At 35.4% G+C, this 15489-nt stretch overlaps 1 protein-coding gene across 2 annotated transcripts in view; it reads right to left on the bottom strand.

Annotated features, from left to right (window-relative positions):
- Positions 1 to 15489, bottom strand: part of CBLB (Cbl proto-oncogene B, E3 ubiquitin protein ligase) — a 326701-nt gene that overhangs the window by 39112 nt on the left and 272100 nt on the right. Inside the window, exons 13-15 of one of the 2 annotated variants that reach the window (XM_006872286.1) lie at positions 8704 to 8850; positions 2098 to 2195; positions 1850 to 1981 (exon numbers count right to left, since the gene is read on the bottom strand). In XM_006872286.1, the coding sequence (XP_006872348.1) occupies positions 1850 to 1981; positions 2098 to 2195; positions 8704 to 8850 (377 nt within the window). The remainder of the gene's footprint in view (positions 1 to 1849; positions 1982 to 2097; positions 2196 to 8703; positions 8851 to 15489) is intronic. The other variant, XM_006872287.1, reaches the window with a different exon arrangement.

Here is a 15489-nt window from a genome sequence, read left to right as displayed (position 1 = left end):
TGTAGATAGAGTTTCTGAACTAAATTTTTATAGAACAGTCTCATTTTCGCCTGTGGAGCAGTTGTGGGGTTTTAACTGCTGATTTTGTGGTTAGCAGTCCAGTGCTTATCCTAAGCATGACCAGAGTTCCTTACATAAGACACATTTAAAGAAAAATAGTTTTTCATTCATTAAGCTTCCTTGACAAAATAATATTCTGAATATATTCTAGTTGAAAGATAATTATATCTCTAATTTAAAAAATTTAAAGATATAGGAGACAGAGTTTTACTATCACTCCAATCTTCAACTGTTGTCTATATGATCATATTCTTTCAAATCTTTCTTCACTCCCTGAATTTCATGCACTATACTAAGCATAAAGGAGATACAAAGAGGAAAATCCCAAGAAGCTTCCAGAAGAGAATTTGAGTTCATATATAGGTATGATTCAAAAAGATAAGTGTTTGGTACCATAAGAAAGACATATGGATTGGATGATGGAAGAGGAAAACAGAAAGTATCATTCAGTGAAGTGTAGAGCAGGTGAACAGGAGGGCCTGGAACATCAGGGGATTTAGAAACATTTATTCATTAAATATAAAGTGCTATCTTCAAGGAAATATGCATAGTATGAACAAAGCATGAGATACACAAGAAGAGCCAAAGAAGGTCAAATTAAAAAAATAGTATAGAATATTTATTTGTGTTGTCCAACATTGTAATCCCTAATCACATATGGCTATTTAAAATTTAAATAAGTACAGTTTACTTTCATATTAGCATTAGCCTACTTGCTCAACAGGCACATGTGAATATATAGATTCTTTACATCACCACAGTAAATTTTATGGGTCAGTGCTGATATATATCCTGAAGACTAAGACCAGTGTATAGGATATAGAACAGAGAGAAACATAGTAGTATTAATAAAGTTAGAAATCTCCTGCAATAATTTATTTGGAAGAAATTTTTTAATATGACTATAAAAAGAACTGAAGCAAAGATAATATAAGGATTAACTCAAACATGGAAAAAATAGTAAAGTTCATTTGATATTTTGATGATGCAATAACCAATTCAGATCGGCTTTCAGATGGGACTTCATCATACATCATGCTTTTGCATGGTGACTTGTTACTGTGAAGCTATAAGGGATGTGATGTTTCTAATGTTTTTCTTCTAAAAATAGGGTCAGAAGCTTCCTACCTGGAATTTGTTAAATATGATGCTGACACTGGGCATTAGCCAACTTTAATATATGTACACATATACGTGTGTGCCTTCACATGTGTACACACAGAGACTCATGTTAGTGAACCTCTTAATATTACAACTTGAAATAAAAAACTGAGATGCTGTCAATGTGTTGCAAAGATTAGGATAAGACAGAATTTGCTCTCAGTTTTGTACAATTATTATAACTTTTCCAAATTTAATTACCATCTATAGAACTGCGTCCTTTTATAGGAGGAGAAAAAGTCAGTTTACACTCATTAAAAAATATACTTAAAAGATAATCTCAGATGAATGGTTCAAATCATCACTTGAAAAATACTAGAGCACCAGCACACTAAAGAATAAACAGTACTTTTTATGTGTTTTTATAAAATGTATTTAGTACATGAAGAGACAACTACATAAAATTCTGACTAATAACTAACTATTTATACCATTGTTTTAAGCATCTGAATGGGATAATGGCCACATGAACCAGAGGGCCACCATCATGGAGAACCCATATTAATTTCTGACAATTTCACAATCCAGTGAGTCTGCATTACAATGAACTATGAATTCTGATAATTCAGCTCTTAATTGAGAGGCAGGGTTGTTTTTTTTTTTTTCAAGTTTTTTTTAAGATTTCAACCTAATGGAGGGATGAGAAGATCATAATCAGAGGGCGTCCTGTTGAGTGAAGAACCATGCTTTGGGTTGTCTCGAGTTGGATGCCTGGCAGGTGGCAATGGCACAGGATCAGAGGCTGAATCAAAAACATCTCCTAGAGGATAACACAAAACCTTAATGTATTTTCAGTACAACAATGTGATGAACTTTTGCCTTTAAAATCTGACCATTAAGATGCAGAAAACATACACGAAAAAATTCTATACATACCCTTTAAATATATGCCCAATTCAGGGACGTTTGATTTCTTCATTTCTGAAGAGGTACCATGTGTTCCGTTCAATATACAATGACCATTATCACAAGACCTAAAAAGCAGAGATACAAGGATACTTTCATTTAAAAATAATTTGATGCAACAACAACAACAACAACAAAATATATATATTGGGGGGCCCTCCCAAAAATAAAAGTAATTTGAAGAACTATGCTCATAGAATACCTTATAATAAAAATTGAATATAATAAGTGTCCTTTTACAGAAAAAGTACAAGTAATAATATCTTCATATTCTTATAATTTCTTTTTAAAAAGCAGAAATGAATATTCCATATAAGATACTAAAAGAAAATGAAAATAAAAATTATGAGGGACACACACATAAGTCTATCAAACACATCTGTAAAATTAGTATGTGGAAAAGTTCAGTAATACCTTGTCAAGTTTTTGAAGGGAAAAACAAACAAATCATGTATCAAGGCAAAAATATATACCAGTCCCACTATTATCATTATTTCTTGATGATATTTAACATTACATTTTTGTTTTTCATTTAAGCTTTCTTTGTAAAATAAATAAAGTAAAAGAAGAAAAATTATTACATTTTCAGTAATTCCATTAAAAGTCTGACAGGTGTCTGATAAGACCCAGAGCCTGTGGTACAGTTTCACCACTGCTGTGAAGAAAACAACTCTGGATGTTTAACTGCTACTGTAGAAAAATGGCTTTAGCAAAGACCAAGGTAAACTCTCTAGCTCTGTGACAAGTGTTTTAATCTAGGTATCTGAAAGAAAAACATTTACTAACAAGTTACTTCAGCTGTTGTTATTAAATTTTAGAATTGTACCATGAACAAAAAGATAAAATTGGGAAGACAGCAGCAGGAACAGAATAAACGAAACATATTTTATCTTTAACATATAGCTGCAAATCAATAAACCCCAGGAAAGTTCCTCTGCTCACAAAGACTTATTAGGAGCAGAGTCTACATTTTACTTTTCTCTAATTTACTCTGCATTCTTAGACAAAATAGAAGTACATATATGATAGAGGAAATGTGGATCTTTTGAGTAAGTATTGAAAAAGGGCTTAATCTGAAATTCATTTCCGTTCCCTCTGGTGGCCACTTCTCTTTAAGTGGTCGGAGGATGGTTCATTTAAAAAAGTTATCAGATATTGAATTTTCTTAATAATGATGACTTTTTACTGAAACTAAGTTGAATTATTCATCTAATGTTTCAATTTTCCTGAATATTGACAATTTACTTCTCATGACATCCCAAAGGAAAAAGGGAGAGGGCATGTTAAACCATAAGAGTACTCTGGAGAGGGCATAGACAATACTTCATCCATCAGCTTTCAAGAACACATTTCATAAAGGATTCACTCCAATTAAGTTTAGGGATTATCAAATTTATTATTCTCTAAAACAGTAGAAAGATGGTAATGGTAGTCATAATTCAAATTCATTTTAAAGATTTGGGAGGCCTGCCACCAAAAACCTCATTTACTGTGATGTGACAATTAAAATTATACCTCTCATTTCTCCAGAAATGAAAAAAATGAAAATCCCAAGGAGATCAAAAAAGGTCATCTTATTTCAGTTTTTAAAAACTACTATACATCTTTTAATATCAAAGGAACTAAAAATTATAATAATGTATATATGCTGTGAAGGACTATGTTTTTTCTTTAATATTTCAGTAGACTTTTGGTTTTTTGGACATAACAAATTGGTGTCCAGTAATTTCTCTGTCTTGTCAATGATATAATCTGCTAATAAAAGTTTTAGATAGCAACAAGTAGTAACTCCTACTTTGTTTCTTGTTTTGAGGCATGAATTCCTGGACTAAAGAATATTAATAATCCTGGTTAATAATTCTGCAAAGAGTGGACCATTCAAAACAGACTACTTATGGTTAAAAGGTTTGCTTATCTTTACATTTCTCTCTCAGTGTTGGACTCGAAGAAAGGTATTAGAACATTTTTACTTTTTTCATGTGAAGAAAAGGGAATATTCTACTGCTATAAAATGCTTTCAGTTGGCTGATTTGACTTAAAAAGAAAATGCCACATTAAGAAAAGATGATGTACAGGAAAAACCCAAAACAAAAATGGCAGCATGACTGACTACTACAAGAATAAGCAAGTTGTACGCTGGGAAGCCATCAAGGCAGGGAATCAAGTTCCTTCAAGACAAACTCCCCTCTTAGACTGAAACTCAAAGGGAACACATTACCAGGCATGTAAGCTTGCTGACAACCACGCTGATTTACTGGTGAGTGGAAGAGGGGGAAAGGCAGCAATGAAGAAAATTGGCTGAGTTCAAACACGTTCCACAGGCTCCCGTTGATATGGAGATGAGAGAGAAAAGAGGAAGGGCTGGTTGGTCCAAAGTGTGATGAGATCTTGGAATGCCTGTGCCTATGGACAAGGACACACCCACAGAGGGCTACAGCTGAGAGCGAGGCATCCAGCCAATATGAAGTGAGAGGAGTTGTACAAGAACACTTAAACTTGCAGATAGTACCCATCTGACCTAGCCTCAATGACTTGATAATCAGAACTCAACTAGAGGAAGATAAAAAAAGAAAGAAAGAAATTTTTTTTGATAAAGGAAACGAGGGTAAATTGCTACAATTTGATTAACTTGACCTACACTAATGGAGGTAGTAACTCTAAATTCCAAAAGAGAGGGAAGGAGTCTTCACATCAAGTATCAATGCTATCACCTCTACACACAGGGTAGATAAGTGGAGGCAACTTAGACACTGGCTACCTAAAAATGAGGGGGCGATAAAGGCATGAAGTGACTGGCTTACAAGGTTTCAAGGGGGAGTTTAGTTTAACAGTGTGTAGGGGAAGAAAGAGTCCCCACTGAATAGTTTTCATCTTATCTAGATGGGTCTGGTAAAAAGGGATGAGGATAAGATTCTATGATTCAGTAGTAACTGCTATCATGACTAATTGTGACTGTCACAACTATAAAGGTAGAAGTTTTGTAACAAAAATGGGGGAGTAGTTAAACTTACAGTCCAGAAACATGGGACCCTAGTACCATCAAGGGAGAAGAGCACAAGCAGATGCAGGACCTTATTCAGAGAAGCAACGGCACCAGAAATGGAGGCAGAGAAAGGGACAGGGAAGAGAGGGAGCACCTGAAGACTCTAGATTCGTGGAAGAGAGGGACTAAGAGATGGCGGCCAGGAGGCAGACTTGCATCATGTGCCCTTTGATGGTGTAAATATGCCTGAGCGTATAAAAAAAAAAGAGAGAGAGAGAGAAATACATGGAGGAGATTGTAATCATTGCAATGAAACAAGGTGTATGATTTGTTGAATGGAAAACTGATGATATGCCCTGTAAACTTTCACTCAATCCACAATAAAAACCTTAAAAAAAAAAAGTGATTGGAAGAGAAAGCAAAAGACATATTGCATTAGGCAAATCTGCTGTGTGAGACCTCTTTAAAGTGTTCAAGAGCAAAGATATCAGTTTGAGGACTAAGGTACGCCTGAGCCAAGTCATGGTATTTTCATTAGCTTCATATGCATGTGAAAGTTGGACAATAAGAAAAACTGTAGAAGAATTGATGCATTTGAGTTATAGTGTTGGAGGAGACTATTAAAAGCACCATGGACTGCCAGAAAAACAAACAAATCTGTGTTGGAAGAAGTACATCCAGAATACTCCTTAGAAGCCAGGATGGCAAGTCTTCTCTTCTCATATTTGGGACATTTTATTAGTAGGTACCAGTCTCTGATAAAGGCCATGCTTGGTAAAGTGAAGGACCAGTTTAAAAGAAGAAGACCCCCAATGAGATGGATTGTTGTTGTTGTTGTTAAGTGCTGTCGAGTTGGTTCCGACCCATAGCGACCCTGTACAGGGTTTCTGAGGGTGTAAATCTTTACGGGAGGAGAAAGCCTCATCTTTCTCCTGCGGAGCGGCTGGTAGTTTCCAACCGCTGACCTTAAGGTTCGCAGCCCAATTCGTAACCACTACGCTACCAGAGCTCCTTAATGACATGGATTGGCAGCAGCAAATTGGCTGAAGAACAATAGTTTTGAGGCTGGCACAGGACCATGCAATGTTTTGTTCTGTTGTGCATAGGGTCACTATGAGTGGGAACCGATTCAACAGCACCCAACAACAATAACAACAACCATATACAAAAATTAATTCAAAATGGATCAATGATTTAAATACAGAAACTAAAACTCTTAGAAGAAATGGCAAAATTTCAGAGCCATATTTCTGGCAATAAATTCTTAGCTATGACACTAAAAGCTCAAGAACAAGAACCAAAGATATAATAGATTATCTTGACTTCAGCAATATTTAAAATGTTTCAAAAAAATTCTTTTAAAAAAATGTTTCTGCATCAGAAGATGCATCAATAAAGTGAAGAAACTACCTACAGAATAGGAGAAAACATTTGGGATCCACGTATCTGATTGTTGGTGTTGAGTGCCATTGAGTCGTTTCCATGCTATAGCAACCCTGTATAGGGTTTCCAAGGAGCACCTGATGTGCTTGAACCAACTTTGACTTTGTGGATCAAACTGATTTTGCAGTCCAGCGCATTAACCCACCGTACCACACCAGGACTCCTAAGGACTCCTTTAGGTATTTGCAAAATGGTAATCTTGTAATTTTAGCATTCTTAATTTGTTTACTTGAATATATATGTTTAGAAAGATGTACCCTTATCACCCCCAATGAGATGGACTGGCCAAGTGGCAGCATCGATGGACTCAAGCGTGGCAACAGAGTGAGGTTGGCCCAGGACCGGGCAGTGTTTCGTTCTGCTGTGCATAAGGTCACTATGGGTTGGTACCGACTTGATGGCACCTAACAACAACAACAACAACATCACTCCTTTGGTTACCTTGAAGTATATTTTATATAGAAAAATCAGGTTAATGAGGAAAAGATTTAAACAGACACTTTACCAAAGAAGATTATATGGATGGCAAGTAAACACAGGAAAAGATACTCAATGTCAGTGGTCACTAGGAGAATACAAATGTAAATCCCAGTAAGACATTACTATATGCGTATTAGAATGGGGAGGAAAACCAACCATCAATACCAAAGTCTGATAAAAATAAGCAGAAACTGGCATTCCATACATTCTCATGTAAAATGATATAGCCATTTTAGAAAACTAAAAAACCTAGAAATCCCACTCCTATATATTTACCCAAGAGAAATGAAAACAAATGTTCATATTAAAAAAAAATTGGATGTATATAACTGAAGTGTTCAATGGCTCTCCTATCCCTCAGTCAAGATATAATGCAAAGGAGAAAGGCTAGGCCATTGGCAGTAGCTGAGGTTCATTGTATATGCCAAGCGCAGCCCCAGGTATGTCAAAGAAAACAAAACAAAACAAAAAAATGAAGCTCCTAAAGTTAATTTTTGAATCAGGGATATGACTTACTGAGTATCTCACATATGACAAAAAAGAAACATTAGATTACAATATACTGTTTATAAACCATCAATTTTATACACCATCCTTTTATTTAAGGACAGCTAATGTTTCAGTTGGAGTCAATTGGAGTCCTGGTGTGGCGCTCTGGGCTAATGTGTCAGATTGCAAAGCCATTTGAACTGCAAGGTCAGTGGTTCAAGCTCACCAGCTGCTCTTTGGAAACCCTATACAGGGTCTCTATGGGTCAGAATTGACTCAATGGCACTTAACAACAACAACAACGTTTCAATTGGTTAGTTGGTTATGTGCCATGGAACCGGTTCCGATTCACAGTGACCCTGTATAGGGGGTTTCTGAGGGTGTACATCTTTATGGGAGCAGAAAGTCTCATCTTTCTCCTGTGGAACAGCTGGTAGTTTAAAACTGCTGACCTTGATGTTAGCAATTTCTAAGAATCATAAATGTGGCTTTTATTTCAAAGTACAAGGGGTATCCCTGTTATGCTGAGTATAAACAAACAACTCACAGGAAAGGGGGAAAAACCCCAAACTTTCCCTTACATTCTTATTTGATTAAAGGGAAAGTTATACAGCACCTGATTTTAAAAACATAAAGAAAGTAAAGCTGTTAAGGGGAACAACTTTTTGTTGTTGTTTTCCACTTTTCTAAGATCTGAACAGAACTAGGTAACATAACACCAGAGAATGTGAATATAAATTATGCTAGGCATCATGAAAAAAATTCCAAGAAAGTTTGGCATAATACCTTAGTTTCTAAGCACTAATTTTTGTTCATGAGATATGAGCTTAGGATAGATAAAAAACATTAAAATAACTCATTGAAAATGCATGCATTAATAACCATATTTGTAGCATATAACAGAATTTTATTACAGCATAATTAGTGTTTCGGGGTAAAAGAATGTTCTACTATACTTAATATGTAACTAATCTACTCAAATGACTTTCTGATTCAAGGAAGGTCTATATCCTTCAGTTTTTTCTCAAATTAAGGCAGAAAATTAAACACACAGCAAACAATATATAGGAAAATAAGGCTTCCAAAAGGAATACAAGGATTTTTTTTTTACTACATTAAACTGTTTACATATAATACTTATGGAAATATGTGAGGTGATAAAAAGCTGCCCAAATTCTTACCTAACAGGAGGTTTTACATTATGACAATGAGATGGTTGTGAATTCAGTGGAACAGGATGGGATGAAGGAACCTTGTATTCATCATCATCTTCCTCTACTAGGTCTCTCGTTTTCTCTGAAATGGAATTTGCTAAAGGACCAGTACACCTAACAGGGGGAAAAAAAATTCCAGTCTAGTTTCAGAATAACAACAGGTATGTCTACTGTGATGCATTCAAGTAAAAGAAGCTACTTTGTCACTCATGTTCAATTTTCAATTATGGGACAATACCAGAGGACCTGTTCTCATACTAAACATACATGAAAAGAATCTTTTGCTAAGACACTGTCCATGGAATACAATAATTTTCATACTTATAATCTCAAATGGCATAAGAAGGAAAACTGTAACCTGCCAAACAAAACAAAAAGGTCTTGGAGTTACAAAGGGAAATGCATAGACTTAATCAAAGCAAAGCTATTAAAATATTTACATTTTATTCCAGTTTAATTTAAATGGGCAAATTAAGATGATTTTACAAATGTGTGCAGTAATTTGTTATGAAAATGAAGTCTTCGTAGAAGGGTCAAAAGTTAAGTCTCCTGTGGCTATTAGCTATGGTTGAAAAATACCCAATTTAATTGAATCGTTCTTAATTTTTCCCCCTGTGAAGTCATAATTGCTATTGTTATGTGTTTTCCCCTCCCTGAAACAACAACTGTTGTTAAATGTGGTAGAGAGAGTTCCAACTAATAGCGACCTGGTGTAGGGTTTCTAAGGAGCAGCTGGTGAGTTTGAACCACCAACTTATGGTTACTGCTAGGTATCTTTACAAGATACAATACAATACTGTTATCCCTGGCAAAAACATAGAGAGAGCATGAAAATGAGTAAAATAATCACCTATTATCAAAAGAAGTTTTCAAACACTTCACTCATACATGAAGCCTAAAAAACAACACAACATAAAACAAAACCACGTTGGTTTTCATAGTTGTTACTTCTAACCCTTGCTAATGCTAACAAAAATGCTAAAAATGATATGACAAACTCTAACTCACCATGTCTAGGAAAATGAACAGTATTAGAGACACTAAGCTACATGTAGATCCAAATCTTTCTGTTAAACATCATGAACCTCTGAGAAACCAGTTTCATTGAAAACAAACAAACTAAAAACACAAGAAAACAAAAAAACCAAATTTAGTTTAGAGCTGCAATTTTGAAGCACCCTCTGTAGAGGGAGCAATAGACCTTTGGTATATGAAGCCATCAAGACTGAAAGAACTTTTTCATTTTGATTTCTTCTTACTAGTTACAATGAAAACAATTTTTCTTTGATCGAACTACAAAAAGATAGGTTGAAAACTCTAAAGATTTTTCAATTTCAACCATGTATCTTAGACTACAGGAAGTTCAGAGATTTTAAAAAAAACAAAAACAACTCTCTTTCTTAAAACTTTCAAAAGTGTATTATCCTTCTTGGAATAATTTTTTTTCCAATACAGATCTTTGAACTCTTGTTGGTTTGAGTGACCTTGGAATTCAAATGTAAGTTTATGATGATGAAAGTACAGCGACACAATTGCCTAAACACGTAGTTAGAACCTGAAGGCTTCACTGATGATTCTGAAAATTTGTAGTCTAAATGGTGGCAAAGACTCAGATGGGCTACCAACTGAACACTAATTTAACTAAATCTAGGAGCAGATGTGGCCTACTGAAAATAAAAAGAAATAAATACATTCTTTCTGTGCCTTAAGGTATTTTCATTCATATTGAATCTGGTTTTTCCTTTTGCAATCCAAACATAAACTTTTAAAATGAAAATAGATAAAGCAAGCTTTTTGACCAAATATTCAGTGGCCTCATCAATGTAAGGAATATTCTAATAGGTACTATAGGATAAACACTGGACCACAAGGTCAATTTGAACCACAAGGTTAGAGGTTCAAACCCCCCAGCTGCTTCTCAGAAACCCTACATAGCAGGATTGAGGAACCTTTTCTGTGCCAAACTTTATAACATTAGTCATGGGCCATACAAAATTATCAACTTAAAAATAAGCCTACTATATTTGGTCAAACATTTAATTAACTCACCCCTAATTTGATGGATGGAACTGAGGTTGCCTTGGCAGGGCCAAGCCTTATAGGATAAGTGGTTGACCACAAGGTTGGTTTGAACCTCAAGGTCAGTGGTTCAAACTGACCAGTCACTCATCGGAAACCCAATACAGGGTTGCTATGGGTTGGAACCAATTCAACAGTACTTAACAACAACAACAATACAGCCCATGGGCTAGATGTCCCCCACCGCTCCTATACATGGTCTGCATGAGTCAGAACTGACTCAAAGGAAGTTAAGAACAACAACATTAACAATTTTAAGTTCTTTCCAGAAATTTAAGATTAAGTTTTTATTATGAGTCAAGAAAGGGCAGTTTTTTGAAATCACACCTGTTGTGGCTGATTCCGTATTTTACCTTCAACAATAGAGAATTTCAGCTGGATACTTTCCCCCTAGTCTCTCACTCTGTTAGAAATAAGTAAGATGGCATACTTATGAAGGAAATCAAAAGTAAATCTCATCTAATATTTTATGGAATAATAAGGACTACTGCTAAGCTATCAAAGTTTATATTAACATGAACATATTTCATTGAATTATATCTAAAAATGAAAAAAAAAAAAAGACCTCAAGTCATATTTATAATCATGAGAAAAATTATAATATTAATATTCTAACAAGTCAAAACTGTTATTATTTTAGATGTATGCTCTTTATATTGCTATACTTATTTTAAAAACCAATCTATAAGAATATCATTCCAATGTATTTTATTAATTATATGTAGTATTTTTATTCAAAATTGACCTCTCATCAAGTTCTAAAAGAAAACAGAAAGCACTTCTTCCACAAAAATACAAAAAGGAAAGTATAAATTATAAAGAAATCGCATCTAAAATACCAAAAGATAAATCTAAATTTACATAATTGTATTATTTATAATTACATATTAGATATCCATCCCTGCAATAAATTCATTCAAAAGGAAAACTCCATGTTACTTGCAACTAATAAGTTAGTTTAAGATTTAGTCTATTTACTCATGAATATCTTTATTTGTATCAGTGATAAAAAATATCTAACACATCCACAGAATATTTATGGAGAATTTTCAAGGATACCCGAGAAACTTAAAAGACTCAATAGGATATGACTCATTCCAAGTTAAGGTTACCAGGTAAACCATACTATTCTTTATATACATCACTTCATTCCATTGATATGATTGATTGCGTGCTGTGGTTGTCACTGCTGAGTTAATACACTTGTAATGCACAAAGACACATTTTCAAAGAAGCACAGTAACCCTCCTCACAACTTGCACACCATGTTAAACTTACTGTCTACTAGTATTTTGGGTTTACAGTGTAAAACAAATTCATTTTCTATTCATGCACATTTAAAACAAACCAAAAAAACAGGTGAATTTTCAGATCAACAAAGGGGATATAATCTAAGGTTGTTCTTAATTGTTGTTGTTAGGTGCCATTGAGTCAGTACCAACTCATAGTGACCCTATGCACAACAGAACAAAACACTGCCCAGTCCTGGGCCAACATTGCAATCGTTGTTAGGCCCGAGCCCATCGCTGCTTTCACTGTGCCAATTCATCCCATTGGGGGTTTTCCTCTTTTTCTTGGACCCTCCATTTATTTGTTGTTGTTGTTGTTAAGTGCCATCGAGTCAGTTCCGACCCATAGCGACCATGTATAAGGTTTCTGAGGAGCAGCTGGTGAGCTTGAACCACAGACCTTGCAGTTCAAACGGCTTTTATTTTTGCACACTTTAGAGAGGTCTTGTGCAGCAGATTTGCCTAATGAAATACGTTTTTTGATTTCTTGACTGCTGCTGTCATGAGTGCTGATTATGGATTTAAGCAAAATGTAATCTTTGACAACTTTAATCTTTTCATTTACTATGAAGTCATTTATTGGTCCTGTTGTGAGGATTTTTGTTTTCTTTACATTCAGAAGCAATACATATTGAAGGCTGTGGTCTTTGAGCTTCATCAGTATTTTAAGTTCACTCTCTTTCAGCAAGCAAGGTGGTATTCTCTGCATATCACACGTTGTTACTGAGTCTTCCACCAATCCTGATGCCACACTCCTCTATAATTTATCCAGATTATTGGATTATTTGCTCATCATACGGATTGAATAAGTATGGTGAAAGAATACAGCCCTGATGCACACCTTTCCTGCTTCTAAAGCATTCAATATTCTTGTTCTGTTTGAATGTCCGCTGCTTCATCTGTGTGCAGGTTCCCATGAGCATAATCAAGTGTTCTGAAATACCCATTACTGCAATGCCATCCATTCATAACTTCTCATGATCCACACAACCAAAAGCCTTTACATAGTCAATAAAACACAAATAAACATCTTTCTTATATTCTCTGCTCTCAGACAAGATGCATCTGATGTCAACAATGATATCCCTAGTCCATATCCTCTTTTGGATCCAGTTTTTGTTTCTGGCAGTTCCCTGTCAGTGTACTGCTGCAGCCGTATTTAAATTATCTTGAGCAAAAATTTACTTGCATGTGACATTAGTGATATTGTTAAATGATTTCCGCATTCCACTGGGTCTCCTCTTTTTGAAATGGGCACAAATATGGATCTCTTTTAATCGGTCGGCCAGGTAGTTGGCTTCCAATTTTTTTTGCACAGATGAGTGAGCACCTCCAGTGCTGCATCAGTTTGTTGAAATATTTCAATTTGTATTCAAATTAGTTCATGTTCCTTGTATGTTTTTGTTGTTACGTGCTGCTGAGTAGGTTCCAACGCATAGTGACCCTTTATAGCGTTTCTAAGAAGCAGCTGGTGAGCTTGAACCACCAACCTTGCCATTCAAACTGACTTTGCATTCTAACATATTAACTCACAATGCCACACCAGGAATCCTTCCTTGTATGAGGAGCAAAAAACTAGAGGTGTGACCTTGTGTGTGTCTCAATGACTTTAACCTATATAACTAACAACCTCAGACAGTAATTTTACTAATAGTTTTCTTTCCTTAATTTGCATAATTTTGACCCTCAATTCATCTGTCACCTTTCCCAGAAAAAAAGAGTAAAGTATATATGAAAATCCTTATTGTTATATATGAAAATCCTGTACCAGAAATATTTAGTATATATTCATTCATTGGTTTTGTGGTTTCTATAGATTCATTTACGTTTCTCTTCTCCTTCTATCTTATATTGCAAAATACTTAAAAAGGATAACCCTCGGTTAACAAAGGTTTAGCACAGTGTGTGTGCAGGTGAAGACATACAAGCTTTTAGTGAAAAATAATAAGTGGTTATTAGAGAAATACATTTCCAAGCCATTAAAGAAAGGAAACCAAATCATTTTTAGGATCCTTTCATTATCTAGAAAAGCACTTTAAATGTAATATAACAGAAATGGCCCAAGAAAGTAGCTCAGTACATATACCATGTCATTTCCCTATAGCGAAGAACTGAGAAATCAAATGAAAGGGACACAGATAACATCAGGGAGACTCAAAGCAGCAAAGTGAAGGATGAAGAATTAGACTGAACATTGAAAGGAACGAGAATGAAAACAGCAAATGAGACATGGACTCCTGGTGTGGCACTGTAAGATCAGCACTGGACTACGACTCACACGTTTAGAAGTTCAAACCCACTGGCTCTTCTGAAACCCTATACAGGGTTGTTATAAGGTAGAACTGATTTGATGGCACTTAACAAAAATATCCTGATAGGTACTATTTGCACATCTGTCAAATGACAAGTAGTAAAGCCTAGTGCCCTTATCTAACATGCACCAGGTTGCAACATCACACAGTCCATACCCTAACAATTTCTGCAGGACTTCTGTATTTGCATTGAAACTGCCTGATACCCCACCACCTACTGAGACAACAATTAACAAGCACACAGTGAACCTACACCTCACAATGGACATGGAGCTGTCCTGTCCTGATCTCCAGAGAAAGCACTATGTGTTAGCACCAACCCAGAAGGATCTCATGGCTCCACAAAAGCTGTGGAGAGATTCCAACCATCCAATAATTGTCACCCAATATTAGGGAAATAACTTACTCCTACACTTACACACAATCTGGTAAGGGAAGATACACGAGTCTAATTATAGAGGACTCCCATGTGGGTGTGGCCTAGTGAAGGGAAATCAGACCTAGTTTCTGGAAGTTAACAGAAACAAAGGCTAGGGGTCCTAGTTTATGGTGAGAATATGAGCATAACAGGAAAACACTTACAAACAGAAGATAAAGTAGGTAAATGGGACCTGCAGCACTGCAGAATAATGTGCCGGACTGCAAGGTCAGTCCAAATCGCAGAGTTGGTGGTTCTCCTCAGAAACCCTATATAGGGTTACTATGGGTCAGAGCCAACTCAATGGCACTTAACAACAACAAAAATCAATTATTAATACTCATCTTTTTAAAAAAGTTAAAAGAGAATCTATAGATTGGGAAAAGGTCTGGGGGAAATGATCTAAATTCTAAAATACATAGAAAACTTCAACATTTCAGAAACAAAAAGATAAACAATCCAAAGACTGTAAGACAAAATCTAATGAAATAAAGGACAAAGGACATGAACAGACAGACACTTCACCAAAGAGGATACTCAGGCAGTTAGCAAACATATGACGAGATGTTCACTGTCATCATCCATAAAAGAAAAGCAAATCAAAACTATGAGATGCTATTTCACTTTTGCAAAAATGGTACTGATTAAAAACAAA

This window comes from Chrysochloris asiatica, unplaced genomic scaffold, assembly GCF_000296735.1.
Source record: "Chrysochloris asiatica unplaced genomic scaffold, ChrAsi1.0 scaffold00191, whole genome shotgun sequence".
Lineage (NCBI taxonomy): Eukaryota > Metazoa > Chordata > Mammalia > Afrosoricida > Chrysochloridae > Chrysochloris > Chrysochloris asiatica.
The sequence above is the reverse complement of the archived record's forward strand: the minus strand, read 5'-3'. Positions and strand labels throughout refer to the sequence as shown.